At 40.0% G+C, this 18,778-nt stretch overlaps 1 protein-coding gene across 1 annotated transcript in view; it reads left to right on the forward strand.

Annotated features, from left to right (window-relative positions):
* Nucleotides 1-18,778, forward strand: part of POF1B (POF1B actin binding protein) — a 1,182,022-nt gene that overhangs the window by 1,075,423 nt on the left and 87,821 nt on the right. The window contains exon 14 of the mRNA XM_044057755.1: nt 2,581-2,733. Coding sequence (XP_043913690.1) covers nt 2,581-2,733 — 153 coding nt within the window. The remainder of the gene's footprint in view (nt 1-2,580; nt 2,734-18,778) is intronic.

Consider the following 18,778-nt stretch of genomic DNA (forward strand, 5'->3'; position numbering starts at 1 on the left):
CAATAATCTTCCCTCAGATTTATCTTTGTTTAAAGTGAAAACACAACTGACTGAACAGTTGAGCCTTGGGATATATACTAGATTGTGGTATGCCAAGTCTGGAGATTGTTATAAAGAACAAGGTGGGTACTGTTTCAAAGGTAATTGTGGAAACTTCAAAAGGTTTTATTGTAAAAAACATAGTTTTATTAATTTTTTAATTAGGCAAGTGCGGTAAACTTGATCAAGGTCTGTTTAAGTGAATAAATAGTGCACCTGTCCAGTTAGGTTTATCCACATTATGTAAGATGAGTTCGTCTTGCATTAAAACGGACAAAAAAAACATGTCTGTGAGCTATGTAGTAAGTGCTGGTCCATGAAAGTGAATATTTGAATGTAGGTTTCTGTGGTAATTTATATGAGGAGAGAGAAATTAGGAAGGAAGTGTTCTGGAAAGAGAAGATAAGTGGGGATTTGGGGTGTAGTATTATTTTGTCTGTTTTTCAATCAAAGGTTTTTTTATCTCTCTGTAAAAGGAATATATTAAAGTTGGGCTCTTCAGTGCAACACCTGACTACACACTTGCCACCAGTGTTTCATCAAGAGGAGGCGGTTCAGCCATTTAACAACTGGCTATTTAAGTCCTTCAGACAAACTGGTATTTATGATTTAAACACCAAGCAGTATAACATTTTACCTGCCAGGTATAGTAATTCTTCAGCTGTTAGGCAATCAAATTGTTCATCTATTAGGTGATATTGTCTTTTGGACACCGTTTGCAGAAGTGGAACTATTGGCCACTACAGGAGCTCAGCCATTATTACCTTTTACCCATAAACCCATGCATCCCTTCAGCTGTGAAGTAGTTCAGCTACTTTGCAGCAGTGTTCCTGTGATGCCAGGCAGTGTATCCTTTCAGTCATTGTGCAGTAAAACCATTCTGCCACCATCCACAATCAACTTATATTTATCAGACAGTGTGCAGATCAGCTACCCCTAGTGTGTGTTTTTCTACTGTGCATTACAGCTTTTTATTTAACACTCAGTGCAGCAAACTCAGACCAGGGCAGTCTTTATTTTTTTCATTTGCCTCTTCAGTTACAAGATTGTCTAGGCTTTCAGCTACCACAGATAAAGAAATTGATTTTCTCATTTAGTCTTTCCACTTTGCATGTGTAAGTTGTAGATCTCTGCTGGCTTATGTTCATCCTACAGACTCTTCAGAGAATAGTTTGTACATGACATATTGGATTCATCCACTATGTTACAATGGATGATTTTTCTGGAGTGGAGTCCCATCAATGAATAACCTTTTGGATGAATAAAAAAATCTTCTACAGTGTCTGTGACTCAGGGGGGGATTAATATATTAAGGTCATGAAACTTAGATGAAAAGAGGTTAGGCCAAGTGTCCAGAGATTGTTGTGTGGATTTACAGTCACAGGAGCTTTCATACATGGAGGAGGGGTAGGCTGAAATGAATGCAGTTTTTGACAAATTAAGCACACGACATGTTTGTGTGGCATTGTGCACACACCCTTATTAATGTGCATTGCATACAGTATATGCTCTAAGACTACAAAACATCAAATAACAAGAAAAATCCATTTACTGGTGTATGATGACCGTCCTTGTTTCCAGCTGCCATCTCTTGATGGTTTCTTAAGATGGGGCACCAGAAATCAGTTCACCCCTTGAAAGGATGCAGAACAGAAGTATGGCAGAGACATCTGTTGATCTGTAGTGGATTTTAATACTGAAAAAATTTACATGACAAAAGTACATGATAATACAACTTCAGTGTATCACTTTAGCCACCAGTAAAAGTGTACTCCATTAAGTGCCAACTAGTAGGTATAACCTGGTGGTATTTTGTTGAAATAGAAATACTTTATACTGCATGTAGAATTTAGTAGCTTCAGTCTTCTTGCATCTAAACACATCCTGCACAGGTTTTTTTTTAATTTTGGGGGGGTGACCCCTAAGGAATACCAGTTATTGCCCTGTGATTCAACGCATCCTTTATTAGCTTGTTGATGCTTTACCCGACTTATTTTCAGATCATTTTCCTCATTGTCTGGAAAGTTTGACATTAACAGACCATCGGATGAAGTGTGGGTTTATCCTTGTCAGTTTTTATCATAGTGTACAGATTTATTTATGCTCTTACCATCCCACAGGCTGACCAGAGGCAGTAGTTCCTAGCTAATCTCTTGCAGATGCTCTTCAAGGATAACCGAGATTTACCTAGTCTCCAATATGGATATTCACTTCTCTATCTTACCCTATACCCCTTGCAAGAAAAAAAAAAGAGCATGTCAGTAGCCTGATTTATCCCATCACCACCTCCAGCCAACCATCCAGAATCTAAGTCATTAGCTAAATCTTAGGCAATGGTAATGCAGATAGAAATATTCCACTGTAATGCTGAGTTAGCCATTATGTGCTTTTCATTACAAGGCAGCATTTGGAAAGGGAGTATAAAATCTCTTACAGCAGTACAACAAACATAACAAAACAATCTATGTGCTGTGAACTTACTAGTCAGGATAGTGATTGCTTATCAGTAACTGTTTTCATTTAAGTACATTGTCTCTCTAGGATACTATTAGAGAAGGTGGATCAAATAATCGAAAACTTGAAGAAATGATTCTCTCAATGAAAAACCAAGAATCAGACAAAGACTACCAAATTAAAGAACTGGAATATGGGAAGCGAGTCCTGGAGAAGGAAAATGAAAGTCTTAGGCTGCAGGTAAAATGTTGCTACAACTTCTTGCACAGTACATCATCTGCTACATAACGCTTTCATTTTATTGTGTTTGTAGAAACCAAATAGTTTCTGTTCAGTAAAATAAATGCTCTGTCTTCCCTGTCATCTGCAGTAGAAGACAGATGTTGGCTAAGATGGGGCCTCACTGCCTGACAGAAATGACTTACTAGAATGTACGCAAACTGCATCGATATTTTTTATATGCAACAGTTACTGTGTGTATATTCATCCCTGAAAATATCATCTGCTGTGCTCTAAGAACTCTGAGGTCCATTTGATTCAAAACCCATGTGCATAAACACTTTGGATACTGAGCTAATGTACACAGAGTAAGATAAGGCAGGGTGGTACTGGTCATTGGTTTGTGCCAGTAGTTCTTAACATCTGTGGTAAGTACCTTCAGTCTCTGAGTGTGCATTGAATCATGGTATACTTGTCAAGTCAAGATGTCTAACATGAGCTGTTCTTCATAATCATGGGAAAATCTTCATACAACAAAGGTTGTTGCTGTCCTAAAGTGGTACAGTTACTGTGAAAAAAATGAATATGAAATAGCTGATTCTCATTTAAAATAATGACTTTATACCTATAAATATAGTAGAAATGTTATGCTCCATGTGTGGATTTTAAAACTCTCTGTGTACATACTTTGTTTACCACAACTGCTTGTTTTGAGCATTCTCAGGGTCTTGGGAATAGTGTATACTGTTACAAAAGCTAACCAGCGTTGCAGATGTAGGCATTTCATTAATGCTTGTTCATAGTAGAGAGAGAAATGCAAAGAATACAAAAGCCCAAATATTCAAATAGGTCATGTCACAAATGAAGAGGACCAAGGCATGATGCTACAGCTGAAACAAAACTGCTCAGATACATTTGTGAAGTATGTAAAACATGCACCCAGCACAGGACTTAGTGTCACTGATTCACAGTACATGCATCTCTAGGTTCTTGGCTAGAGTACCTTTTTCATGGAGTCTGCAGGTCCACAGGGGTTTATTTCCATGGTCACTGGACATCTCATTGCCAAATTTGCATCTGTTCCCATACATCACAGCCTGGCTATTGCAATACAACCCAAATTGAACTTCCTGGTGATTGTATAACCAAGAAATAACCACAGTCACTGAAACCTGCACTGTCTGAGTGGCCACACAGGTCATCAGATTCACTGAGCAAAATAGCACAAGTAAATGGTGTTTTTCAGGGAGCAAGCTCCCATTAACATCACTGTACCCCTTGCAACTTAAACATACTTATTCTTAGATTGCACAGAGATGAGGAAAGGAAAAAAAAAAGTAATATGTAATGCAGCTGCTTCCCCTGCTCCATGTTTAAGTAATGTGCAGCTCAGGAAGTAAACGGACAAAATGTAGTGGTCTGTGGGTAGGATATGCAGCCACCTGAAATACACAGCAACTGTGGCAATTGATTATGACACAGTCAGTATGGATTCTTTTATTAGGTCCACGATGAACCATTCACTTGTCCCAAATGTTCTACACAAAGACATACAGTGATGTGTGTGTCTGCTTGTCTGTTTGTAGATGTACATGTTCATACTGTGACAGACTGATATCCTAGTCAGGACTAATTTCCTGCCTTACACTCACTGAATGCTGAGATAAGTCCCAGCTACCTGTATCCTACACATTGAATGACTTTCAGCAAGATAAAACCAGGAATGACAATTTATAAATAGATAAAGGAATAGCTAAAGTCGTATATAAAACTTTTATTCTGCATTCTTGAAGTTAAAATATTAATCCAGTCTCTAATTTTATTAAGGCTTAAGTAGGTGCACATCTGTAATATATGAAGCACAGTCATGGACCAAAGTCGGTCAGCTTTCAACCTTGTACATTATTACAGTTATTTTGCCATAATGCTTAATCTTTTTACTATTCTTATTGTGAATTATCAGTTGGAGAACCAGCAGTATGGGGCCATTAACTGTATTAGAAAGTAGTTTTTATGAGACCAAATCTAATTATGTAAATGTAAAAATAAAAATGTTACGTACACAGTCCTCAATAGCAAGTATACATTGTTGTACTACAGCACACTATTCATGTAACAAGGTGAAACTTTGCACAAATATAAACCACATGGACTGGTGATTTACACAGCATAACAAAATTAGCACACTGTCAAGCTCAAGTCTCCTTCTGGTTGGAATCTGTCACATTTAGATTTTAGGCCAGATTGTAGTTAAAAGAGGAGTGGGTGGTGGGGGTCTTTTCTTTGTTTTAGAGCAAAGGGTGCCAGGGAAGCATCCATCATCATCGCTTTACTGCTCAAACAGTGGCACTGAAGCCATTAGGAGTTAGCAAACAGTGAGGCTGTTAGTTTTACCCATTAGTTGTTAGGGATATGTTTTGCAACTTGTGTACAAGACTTCCATGTATACTGAAATGCAGCACAAAAAAATGTAACTGATTAGGTTTAATGTGCATTACAATCCTGTATTCTGCAGGGCAATGACATTTAATGGTTGCAGTGGGATTTGAGCATCATTAAGAACAAACAGGAGTATGTCCGAGCTGTGAACCATGTGGGCATGACAAACTGTAGGCATAGACATCTAGTAGCAGGATAGAGCTAAAAACAAAATGAGAAAATAGAAGCTATACATATACAAATATAACTTGCAACATTCATGGCATTTGCTGCCTGTCAGCATAAGTATTCATGTCTGAGGAGTATTGTACTATAAGCTGCCAGAAAAATTATTTTCCCAAAAATACAAATGGAAGTTAAAACAATACATGTGAAAGCACAAGTATTTAGATTCATTATACTTCAGTTATCAGAAGTTTTAGTGGTTGAATTCCAAAATGGGTTGACAACCTGTCAGACAATCAAGTCGTGGAAAATGTTAATGATTTTTTATCACGAATTAATGCATATTGCCAGTGCCCTAAAAAGCATTTTACAGTCCTCATCGTCAGCCACTGCAGCTTTCTTTGTTTTTATTGTGTCCCTGGATGTTGGTCACACTACATTCCTCACTAGGTAAGTGCTCTGTCATGACATGTTTAAATGTGTTTACACTAAAGAGTGTTTTCAGACAGGTTAATCTAATTTTCATTTGGTCTGAAAGTTAGATAACAGTATGATGCAGAGCATTGTAAAAAAACAAATTCAGAGCCAAGCCTGATGTGTCATAGATCAGTTTGTCAGCTTTTTTTTGACAACTCACCACCCAAGTAGTGTTTCATTTTCTTTGACAGCAGAAATCTTATCTATTGTCCTACCTGCAGAAGCTATTTAATTTTACTTCCTTTTGTCTATCTCCTTTCCCATTTTATGAGTCCTTAATATTGACAGAAAAAAAAAATACTTTAGAGGTAGGCAGAAGCTGTCCTCATAATCTGTACTTCTCATGTCTTTCCTACTCAGTGTCATCTCCCACACAGTCTTGTCAGTACACATGGTTTCTTCTGCTGCTTTGTTTCCCAGGTAAGCTGAGTCCCCATTTCCTTCAGCTTTAGTTCAGACTCTTTTTCTCACTCACTTTTCTGTAAATTTCATCTGAACACAATTCCCATCAGTTTCTCCTGCCAGCCTGGTCGACATGGGCATCATGAGACAGTGTAGCAACTGCCTCATGTTTACTGACAACCCTATTCTCCTAGCACATAATTATTCTACCTGCAAGAAATGCATGTACATCAGTAACCTGGAGTCCATGCTCTGTCGCGCCACAGTCAGTACTCCTGACAAAGAGAAGATTGCCAGCAAAACCACCACACCCACACACACATCACATAGCCAAGCACCACACACACACACCTGTGTAGAGGTCCTCAAAAACTTACCTAAACAGCAGAGACCTCCAAAACACACTCACAAACATTCCACACACTAGTGTCTCACAAACACAGCCCATAAGGCAAAACAATAAACCATTACAGCCCACAAGACGCAATAAACCAAACACACTAGTCATTGGTGATTCAGTTGTGAGACATGCCAGTAGCCCCCTCAACAAGGAGAAGGTCATGGTCAGTTGTCTGTCTGGTGCCAGAATCCACCACATCATGCACGCACTTCAGTCTCTCCATAACAAGTATAAGTCCAACTCTGTCATTGTACATGTTGGTGTGAATGACTTGAGACATACCTCCCTGGACTATATGAAGAGAGACATGACTGAACTCTCAGAATATGTGTTCCAGGCAGGTGTGACCCTAGCCCCAAGCAGCGTCCTACCTTCACCAAGAATTATACCACAATACCAACAAAAAATAATTGACCGAGTTTCTGGTGTCATTCCAAAGGGATCCGGTATGTCAGCCTGGGATGACATTGTCAACAGGCCTTGATGCTTTGCCAGAGAAAGCCTTCAGCTGTCACCACTGGGCTTCCAGATCCTGGACAAGGATTTTGCTTCCCCCATTGTGCTTCTTTTAGATAATGTCCCATAGACAAACCTTCCAACTTAAAAGATTTGTCAAAAAGCTAATTGAAGGTGATGCTGCTTAATGCTAGGAGCCTTAACCTGAAAATGAACTCCCTGGGGGCCTTCCTTGCACTGGAAGATGCTAATGTCTGTGCGATCATGGAAACTTGGTGCAGGGCTGCAGAGCACCCCTTCCTTATCAAGGTGTACCTCATTCCACACATTACAACCCCCAAAATGAGGTCGGGAAGACTAAGGGTGGTGGAGTCTCTATTTTCATTAAGGACGGGCACACCTCCAGACTGGTTTGCCAGCATGATGCACTGAAACTACTCCAGGTACAGCTGACAGTTGGCAAGATACCCATCCAAGTTATAGGTAGCTATAGACCCCCTTCATGACTCTGGGAACCCCACTCTATTACATGGATTTACTTGACTCCATCAAGGTACCCCTCCAACACCCTGATCCGTGGTGACTTCAACTACCCCACCAAAGAGTGGGTGAAATATTCTTGCAATAATGCACTCTCTAAGTGATTTCTCAACTTCATTAATTCTAATGCACTAGAGCAGATCATCTCATTCCCCACAAGGGGAAATAACATTCTGGACTTGGTTTTCACCAACATGGGTGACTGCTGCACCACTCCTATAGTAATTTCTTTCCTGGTGAGATCAGATCATCAGACTGTCTCATTTGAAGTTTCTATTCCACCCAGCCCACCCAAGCCATAATCAAGCTAAAAAACTTCTCAGAAGCTGACTACAATCTCCTAAGGGAGGGCGGCTGTAGCTTCGCACCACTGCCCCTTCAGAGGATGTAGACAACTATGCTGAACAGTATGCCAATGCAGTATATACAAGGAGCTGTACAACTGCATGGACTCAGCCATATGCAATAGAACTAAAACCTGCTCCTCAAGGAAACACAAACCTATTTGGTGGACATCCTCTTATCGACAGTCTTTACAAGAAAATAAGAAACTGTTGTCCAAGGGTAAAAAGGAACAAATTCCAAATTGGAATAATTTCCTCCTTAGACTCAATAAGCAAATTAGATCACCAATGAAAACCTCCAAGGCCAAATATGAATCAAAACTAGCCTTGATAATAAAGGGAAACTATAGTCTTCTTCAGTTATGTCAGAAACCAACGTAGCAAAGCTCAAGTTTGTCCCAAATTAGTACTTAACAGGATCACTTACACTGGTCCTGTTGATTTAGACAACTTGCTAGCAGATAAGTTCAGTGCAAACTTCAGCCCCCTGTCCCTCCCCCCCCAAAGTTTGACATCTGTGATACTTGTCCCACATCTCCATAAATAAGTGTTACAGGCCCTTTTCAAGGAAAAGAACACAGTTTCCATGGGACATAATAGTATACTAGGATGTATTCTGCAACATCTCCAGTAAGAACTGCCTTTGCCATTGAGCACCCTACTCAACCATAGCCTGTGCTTCATTCCAGCAGAGTGGATAACTGCCATTGTCATCCCCTTGCACAAAGGTGGTGCCACTGTCACCCCATTAGCTTGACAAGTCTGATCTGTAAAGCCATGGAGCGCATTATTATGGATCTCATAAACAAGGACGTATGCAATCTCCAAGAACTTGACCCCACTTGGTTTGGATTTAAGGGCAGCTATTGCCAGTTGAACCTGGTTAACAACTTTGAGACTGTCACCCAGACCCTCAATGAGGAAAAGTCAGTACACACAGCTTACCTTGACTTTGCCAAGGCCTTTGACACAATCCCCCACTTGGGCATCATTGAAAAGCTAACACAACTTGGTGTAAATCTATGTCTCATCAGGTGGGGGTGGCCAACTGGCTCACCGACAGGAACCTCAAAATCAAAATAGGCACCTCCATGTCTGATAACAGACCTGTCACTAGTGGAGTTCCCCAGGGATCTGTCCTAGGACCTCTACTGTTTGGCATCTGTTTCTGAAAGGTCCAGGCAAAGACAAAAAGCCTGTGGCTGACCAAGTTTGTAGATGACCAAGTTAGGTGCTGTCACTGACTCAACAAATGATGTTAACATACTGCAAGAAGGTCTCACAGCACCTATTGACTGGTACAAAGTCACGGTTTCAAGGTAAATGTGAAAAAAAAACGTATTGTATACCTTTTGGCAAAAACATGACCTGTATTGATGACCAAATCAATAGCAACCCCCCCCCAAGCATAAAATGTGTGGTGAGACACCTGGGAAATCAGGCTGATAACCTCACATTCGACCATCATGTAGCAGCAGTGGTCCGAAAAGCCTGTTACCTGGTTCATCTCATAAGTAACGGGATTGTATCTAGAAAAAAAGAGGTTAGTACCTCTCTATACTCCTCCCTCATTAGAGCACTAATTAAGTATAACTCCTGGTTTGGGATGCACCAACTGGAAAGACCACTGAAATACCTCACAAAGAAAATCCATGGCCTCCAACACCTGTCCTATGCAGACCACTGTCACTCTGCTTGGTATTGTACAAATTTCTCAGAGGTGATCTGTCTGTCACCTACAAGGCAATCTGAGACCTTGCCCTATTAGAGATGCCTCATGCACTACCTGCCCAAAAGGCCTGAAACTAATATGCAACATGAACAAAACCTGCTGGAAAGACAGGTATGACTCCCAGAGGCTGCCTTGTCTTTGGAATAGACTTGTCATATGTGTCAGCCAGAGCACCTCACTGACCCTCTTCAAGGGCAGCCTTGATGGGTAGATGGAAAATCACAAATTTGTCACAGGGGTTCCACATGTACCTCACTGAAAGGGGCAACAGGTGCTGACTGTATTTTCTTTTTGTGGATAAACTCTTAGCTAGGCTTGTAAGGGCCCCAGGGCCATAAGCATAATAACCTCCTATGAACACCTTCCAGGTCTGATTTCTCTAAGTAACCTCAGAAATTGAACATGGCACTTCAGGTACTGTCTTACCAGTGTCATACTTGTCAACTATCCAGAATTGTGCTGAATGTCCTGATTTGTGCCTAGTATTGATTTGTTCCTTGTACAATGTGTGGTTTTCTGGCAAGTCTTTGTGCCACATTGTCAGATTAGTCAGTCCTTTAAGGTGTGTGTCTGTGTGTGTGTCTGTCTGTGTGTGTCTGTCTGTGTGTGTCTGTCTGTGTGTCTGTCTGTCTGTGTGTGTGTCTGTGTGTCTGTCTGTCTGTGTGTCTGTCTGTCTGTCTGTCTGTCTGTCTGTGTCTGTCTGTCTGTCTGTGTCTGTGTGTGTGTCTGTGTGTCTGTGTGTGTGTCTGTGTGTGTGTCTGTGTGTCTGTGTGTCTGTGTCTGTGTGTGTGTGTCTGTGTCTGTGTGTGTGTGTCTGTGTCTGTGTGTGTGTGTCTGTGTGTGTGTGTCTGTGTCTGTGTGTGTGTGTCTGTGTGTGTGTGTCTGTGTGTGTGTCTGTGTGTGTGTGTCTGTGTGTGTGTGTGTCTGTGTGTGTGTCTGTGTGTGTGTGTCTGTGTGTGTGTGTCTGTGTGTGTCTGTGTGTGTGTGTGTGTGTCTGTGTGTGTGTCTGTGTGTCTGTGTGTGTGTGTCTGTGTGTGTGTCTGTCTGTGTGTGTGTCTGTGTGTGTCTGTCTGTGTGTGTCTGTCTGTGTGTGTCTGTGTCTGTCTGTGTGTCTGTGTGTGTGTCTGTGTCTGTGTGTGTGTCTGTGTCTGTCTGTGTGTCTGTGTGTCTGTGTGTCTGTCTCTGTGTGTGTCTCTGTGTCTGTGTGTCTGTCTCTGTGTCTGTCTGTGTGTCTGTGTGTCTGTGTGTCTGTGTGTCTGTGTCTGTGTGTCTATGTGTCTGTGTCTGTCTGTGTGTCTGTGTGTCTGTGTGTCTGTGTGTCTGTGTGTCTGTGTGTCTGTGTGTCTGTGTGTCTGTGTGTCTGTGTGTCTGTGTGTCTGTGTGTCTGTGTGTCTGTGTGTCTGTGTGTCTGTGTGTCTGTGTGTCTGTGTGTCTGTGTGTCTGTGTGTCTGTGTGTCTGTGTGTGTCTGTGTGTCTGTGTGTCTGTGTGTCTGTGTGTCTGTGTGTCTGTGTGTCTGTGTGTCTGTGTGTCTGTGTGTCTGTGTGTCTGTGTGTCTGTGTGTCTGTGTGTCTGTGTGTCTGTGTGTCTGTGTGTCTGTGTGTCTGTGTGTCTGTGTGTCTGTGTGTCTGTGTCTGTGTGTCTGTGTGTCTGTGTGTCTGTGTGTCTGTCTGTCTGTGTCTGTCTGTCTGTGTGTCTGTGTGTCTGTGTGTCTGTGTGTCTGTGTCTGTCTGTGTGTCTGTGTCTGTCTGTGTGTCTGTGTCTGTCTGTGTGTCTGTGTCTGTCTGTGTGTCTGTGTCTGTCTGTGTGTGTCCGTGTGTGTCTGCCTGTGCTTGCGCGTCTGTGCGTGTTCCATTTTCATTCCTTCAAAACACACATCTTGACATTGATTAAATACCTCGTTTTACAGAAGTCTTTCATGTGGTTTGAGTAGTATCAGTACTAAAGTTATTACCATTGGACTTCAGAGACCTTTATTATAACACAAAAAAACATGTATTTATTTAAATCAAAAGTTGCCATTTTTCTTTCACATGTACAGGTCCAAATATGTACAGAACATGTACATGAACACAACAATGTATTATTCATATTTTTTATTGACATTTAACCAGGTTTGTCCAACTGGGCTTGTGGCCCATTTTCAGAGAAGACCCAAGGAGAAAAGCTCCAGTAATACATTTTAAAAAAAGCACAATTTTAAATATTGATATAATAGCAGTTATAGCAAAACAATTCACATATGTTGGGATACATGCATAATTTTAAAGTTGCATTAAAAAGAAGCTAAGTAACAATTTTACATTGATATAGTTCAATAGATTAACAATGAACATTTTTTGTTTGTATAAAATTGTACAAATGCATAATAGACACATTGGAGAGAGAGGTGTAATGAGGTACTAAGTATGGTCCTTTTGAGGGTACATAAAGGGAAGGACGACTAAGTAGGGTCATGGCAAGGGCAGGTTCTGGAATTGAGAAAATAAGCTTTTAGTTCATTTTTAAAGTGTGAGGTGTGGGAGATTGAACATAAGTCAAGGGGAAGTTTCTTCCAAGCATGAGCAAGGGAGTATTTGTAGAGTAGTTTGCCTACTGACCTTTTTGGGTGGTATATCAAGTAATTGTTGGTTAGAAGTACGGAGGGTCCAGGATAGGATGTAGATGGAGACTTAAGGAAGATAGAGATGGATAGAAGGAGGGTTTATAAAGAATATAGTGTAGTATATGAAATTGATAAGATAGCAGAAACTGGTGAAGTTCAAGCCATTGAAGAGAGTTTAAAGAAATGCAGTGGTGCGAGTTGTATGGGGAGTTAGTAATGAATCTGGCTATTTTATGGTATGTTTGTTTACAGTGGAGGCCTGGATATTGGTAAGAACTGGGGCAGCGTATAAGAGGGAGAGAAGGAGTGCCTGGCCCAGGGTAAATCTAGATTCAGGGGTTAGGAATTTTTTGTTCTGATATAGCAGCCATAGTTTCTGGTTTGTTTTTTTATACATTTATAGATATATTTTATTTCATTTACAAATACTGAAAGGTTGCTTGTTTTTCCTCTTAATAGTGTCCACATTGTTGACATTAAATGAAATTGTACTCTATGGTTAATCATTTATTTAGTGCTAAAATTTGCAACACTTTTACTGACTATGTTTACTCTACTGTACAGGGACTTAATCATATTGGTAATAATTCTGTATGTTGACATTCCAGTTATACTACATAAGAAAAGGAGCATTTCTTGTTTGGTTTATTTCAATACTTGCAGTCCACATAATGTAGTATGCAAGCAAGGTTTAGTCATAAAGGGGTAAATAGCAAAGCATATAGTTTACAGTACCTCTGCCAGCATATCAGCATCTAGCCTAAGCACCACAGTCTGTACTCCAAGGTTTTCTGATCTACCCTCAGTACATCCCTGTTCCTGTGAATGCTGGCAACTTCTACAAAGAAACCACTTCAAGACCACAATTAAAATAAAAAAAAAGTTTTAGTTATTGCATACTATGCAGTTGCCAGGTCTGTTAAGTAAAGCCTGATCCCTGTAAATACCCAGATGCATGCCCTCTTGTACTTTGTTTCCCCTTGGCAACCTCAAGAACAAATAAACATTTATGTTTTGGTAGCATGGTAAGCATAGATCCAAAATCACAGTGGGTTGCTGGGAGAACACTGACAATGCACACATTAATAGTAGAGTGACTCTTAGTGCACAAACATTTACTTCCATCAAATGAACTGTGAAACTGTCTTTCCAACTGCACTGAAATACAAGTGACATCACTCTTGTTTAATATGCATTGTAATTCAGTATTTTGCTAAGAAGTGATGTCATGAGAATTTGTTGCTTTTTTTAATCAAGACAAAGGAGAAAAAACAATGCTGGTGGTGTGGTCCAGTTTATTTCCTGCTCTAGTATTAACCCTAAAACAAAATACTTTTTGCTTAATGGTTTTGACCGACTAACAAATGAATATTTTGTAGGATAATTGAGGCTTTGCACACTACAGTATTTCTAGACTTAATGAAATGCTGTACAAGTAGATGAGGGTTGTGCTTACAATTCTTTACTTGTTTAGTGGAAAAAGCTACCAAAATGCTAGTAAATAAAAGAAAAGATTAAAAAAGCAGACTACTCAAATAGTATTGCGTTCATGCATGAAGAAAGCAAAACTAAATCTTAACAGGTTAAAAGTGAAAAGGTTCTTTGTAAATGAAGATACATTATATCCTGTCATAAAGATGAAAGGAAACTATCAGTGGTCATACTGGCTTTAAAAAATAAGTCTTTCCTTGATGAAGGTCCTAGATAAACCCTGACATTCTTGAATTCTTTCACTGTTTCTGAACATAACTTATTTCAGGAAAACAGTCATATTCCTCAAGTACCCTTCCTCCCACAGCTAGATCATGGTCGTGTGTGACCCTAGGCAGGGCAATGGATCAGGCCCCCACCCACAGCAGCCCACCAAGACATTCCACTGTCCCATTACTTGGCTATTTCCCTTCCATTAACATAAACACTATTCAAATCTGTCAGTGTGCATACTATTTTCTGTTTCACTTCTACAATGATTAGAGATATTTAAAACTTTTATTTAAAATTTTATACCACAAACAGCCATTTGTTAAACAAAACAATCTCAAAATTAAAACAGACTTGGCATGAACTTTAAGCTTCTCTGCCCTTGAAACCCACATTTCAAAGAAAATGCATCTGGCCAGTGATGGATTCGGCTTACCTTTGGGCTTTTTTCAGGCCACAGGTCCCTTGCACACATTTTTCAAACCATGCATACATGTGTGTGTTCTTTGATGCACCATCCTGATTGTATTAAGTTATAATTTTTTGTATAATACACCACTTGTTAGTGAGTTTTAAATTTGTAGGTTTGAACATTTTTACAGTAAGCAATGAAGCAAAATGTATGAACCAGTAAGGACAAAACTATCCATTACCGAACATTTAAACCATAAAAGGCCACAAACTTCTTTCATTACAATCCATTAATATACACAATCTCTGCAGAAGTAAAAGTTATCTGTATAATTCCACATTAAAGGGATCTATAACTAATGAAGTTATTGCTGGCAGACAACTTTACATTTCAGTGTTTCATGTGCAAATTCAGTGCCTGCTCCCTTTGAAGAATAAACTGATCATGTTACATTTAAAAGAAAAATAAAAAGAGATAAATGTCAGTATTGTAATGGAATGAAAGTCAAACTGGCAACAGGTGCATCTCATCCAATGGAGGACACACAGGATTTCAGCACCCCCATCTCAGCTTAAAGGAAGCACTGCAATATCAGCACTCTATGTACATGGTGCAGGAGTAGAACTCTCAGCCTTCTGAACCTAAGGTAAGTATGCTGTCATGCTACTAACACTGCTTCTAAAATTATAGCACAAACACTGATGATGGCCATTTGTTAAAGAAAACCATTGTACATTCAAAGCAGACTAAACATGAGCAACAGTAAACTTCTCTTCAGTTGAAACTCAACATTCCTTGAAAATGCACAGAAGTTCAACATTGTTTGTAAATTAACATAAACTCAGCATTCTTTGAAAATGGACTAAAACTCAAAAGTACTTGCTGATACTAAATACATCCACTATGTAAACTTTCCAACAAGAGGGGAGAAAACAATGGACAAAGTCTATACAAATATTAAGCTCACATTTAAGGTAGTACATCACCCCAACTTGGATAACTCAGATTGCGTTGCCATTATGCTGCTACCATCATACAGACCACTGCTGACCACGGGGAAACCATCAGCAAAGTAATTTAGAGTATGGCCAGAGGGAGCAGCATCAATACTACAAGACTGTATTGAGAGTACAGACTTGAACATCTTCAAAGAAGTGCCCACAGTAAACCAACACATCAAGCTGGAGGAGTACACTGAATCAGTGATGGGTTACATCTGAAAATGTGTTGACGATGTGACAGTCACCAAAAGCATCATCACAAGGGCCAACATGTGAAATGTACAAGCTCCTGAAAGCAAACAACGTGGCATTCAAGTCTGGTGATAAAGATACTCTCAGAATTGCCAGATCTCAGTTCAACAAAAGGGTAATGGAGGCCAAATGCAAATATGGTTAAAAGATCATAAACCACTTCTCCAAACAAAAGGACCCCAGGCGCCTGTGGCAGGGCATCCAGTCTATAACAGATTATAGGTCCCCATCTTCACAGTGTTATGATGATACTGAATTCCTAAACAAGCTCAACATCTACTTCAATAGGTTTGAGGAAGGGATCAAGGGATCAAGACAGCAGCAAAGAAAACTGCCAACAACCTGAGCAAGTAAGAGCTCGGCCTCAACCCTGCTGATGTCAGAAGGACCCTACAAAGAGTTAACCACAGGAAAGCAGATGGACCTGGTAACATTCTTGGAAGAGTGCTCAAAGGCACTGCAGACCAACTAACAAATGTACTCGGACATCTTCAACAACTCACTTAACAAAACATTTGGGCACAATAGCTTAAAGTGCACAAACATTATACCATCACCAAAGAAGTCACCATCTGCTAGCCTAAATGGCTATTGTCCCATAGCTTTCCTCCACTGTGATGAAATGCTTTGAGGGACTGGTCAAAGATGTAATAACATCCAAACTACCTGCAGACATTGATCCACTCCAGTTTGCATACAGACCCAATTGCTCCACAGGAGATGCTATTTCTTTGGCACTCCACTTATCACTGGACCACCTAGATTAGTTATGTGAGGCTACTTTTCATCAACTTAATTTCAGCTTTCAGCACAGTCATCCTGCAAAATCTGATCAGAAAACTAGTTCAAATAGGCATCAGCATTCCATTGTGCAGTTAGATTCCAAACTTTCATATAGCTAAACCCCATAAAGTGTGCATAGGCAAGAATACATTGGAGAGCATAACCCTGAACACTGGAGTCCCACAGGGAGTGTCCTACGCCCCATGCTTTTCACCACACTAACCCACAACTGAACTGCTAAGCACAGCTCAAACCATATCATCCAATTTGCAGATCTGACAGTTGTGCACCTCATCAGGAATAATGACAAGGCAGCCTACAGAGAGGAGATAAATCAGTTCATAAGTTGGTGTTATAACAATAATCTTGCACTAAATGTCAACAAGGGAAAGGAAATAATTGTGGACTACAGGAAGAGCAACAAAGAGCACCCTCCACTCGTAATCCATGAAGAAACAGTTGAGAGAGTAAAAAAAAAAAAAAAATCACAAAATTTATGGGGGTGAACATTGCGGAAGATTTGACATGGTCAGCCAAAACAAATGCTATCATTAAGAAGGTATACCAACAGCTTCACTTCTTGTGAAGGTTGAGGAGAGTAAACCTACCATCAACAGTTCTCTCAGCCTTCTACAGGGGCACCATCAAAAGTATACTGACAGCTTTACAGTATGGTATGGAAGCTGCTCTGCTTCTGAGCAGCAGTCCCTCCAGAGGGTACTGAAAGCATTGGAGGATTATCAGGAACTCCCTCCCATCCATACGAGACCTGCACATGTCCAGATGTCTCACCAGGGCAAGGAAAAATAACCAGGGTTAGCACTCATCCTTACAAGCTGTTCTCTCATTTAACATCAGGAAAGCACTTTTGATGCACATGCTGCAAAATCATAAGATTCAGAAACCGCTTCTTTCCACTAGCCATCAGGTTACTGAATTCTAGCAACAGTACCCTTCACACTGGACATTAAGGCAGTAATCCAACAATACTCTAAAGTCTCTATAGTGCAATATGCAACAAGGTCTTCACTGCACCCAGACAGCGAAGTCAGCAGTAATCGAACTAATCTGTGCAATATAAATGTTGGCCTTAAATCACAAGTGCACATTTTCCAGTGAAAATAAGCTAAAAACCTAGTAATGAGTGACAACCTGTTAAATCAGTGCAGTAATGCAAGTATTTATTATTATGTTTGTCTGTGTCAATAGAATTTTGTGCATTATCATCATGTTAAATGTAGTCTGTTTTGTATGCACATTGAGTCCAAAGAAACGTAATTTCACTCTGTTCACACTTGTGTGAATCAAAGTGACAATAAAGTTTACTTTGATGACAGTTTGTCAGATGGTGTAAAGTCCCATGTACAGATGCTACTAACTATGCTCACAGAGTACATCCTTAAAGAAGAAATGTAAAGTAAGCCAAAAAAGGAAATGGAATCCAGGCAGCAAAAACATGAATCAGTACACTTCAGTAATCCGTATAAAAATCAAAGCTAGAAACAAATTAAAATCAAAACACAGATAAGCACTTTTGTTTCATTATTATCAAAACATCATCATCACTTACTTGCAGTACAAAGGCAAACAAAATGGAGTTGGTTTTAAGGAAGTCAATTATGTGGAGCTCAAGAAGAGGATCAGGGATGGCTAAAAGACTGAGAACAAATGAAAGGAGTAATAAAACTGTAGGAATGCATAAGAGATGAACTACTGTATCTTATAAACAATGGTTTGGGGGAAATGCAAAGAGGAGAAAGGCCTGTGTTTGGCTACAGACAAATGTGAGTTAAGGGTAAAGGCAAAAGATGAGAGAGAACTGAGGTGGGAATTAAGGGGTAGGGAGTCTGAGGAGGCACAGTAAATGGAATTTAGCAGAAGGACAACAAAAGTGGTAAAGAGAACAATGGCACAAGCAACAAGAGAAGGTGGGAAGAAAACTTCTGAAACAAGATGAACCACCTAGCTGTGCTCACATAGTACTTGGGAATCTGATATGGATTCTGGCAGTGCAGAGGTACCTAAGAAATTGAGCAAAGCAAGTACAATATCAGGGAGAAGGAAAATCCAGGAACAGAGATTTTGCTCTAACAAAAGTGGCACATGAAGAGAATCCTAAGGAAAGCCTTGTTGTTTTTCTAATGAATATGTATCTCCAGAACAGCAACCTATACATGTTTATAGATGGAAGGTGTCATCTCTCAAACATGATCCAGTTTTATGACTTGATGACCAGAGCCCTTTACTGGGAGATCATGTAGACATGGTCCTCAGTACTTCACCAAGGTCTGTGACTTAATCCCACACATATGGCTTCTCATAAAACTGTATGGGTTAGGGAAGAGTTATGACTAAATAA

This window comes from Protopterus annectens, chromosome 15.part0 (genome assembly GCF_019279795.1).
Source record: "Protopterus annectens isolate FY-2018-M chromosome 15.part0, PAN1.0, whole genome shotgun sequence".
NCBI classification, from domain to species: Eukaryota; Metazoa; Chordata; order Ceratodontiformes; family Protopteridae; genus Protopterus; species Protopterus annectens.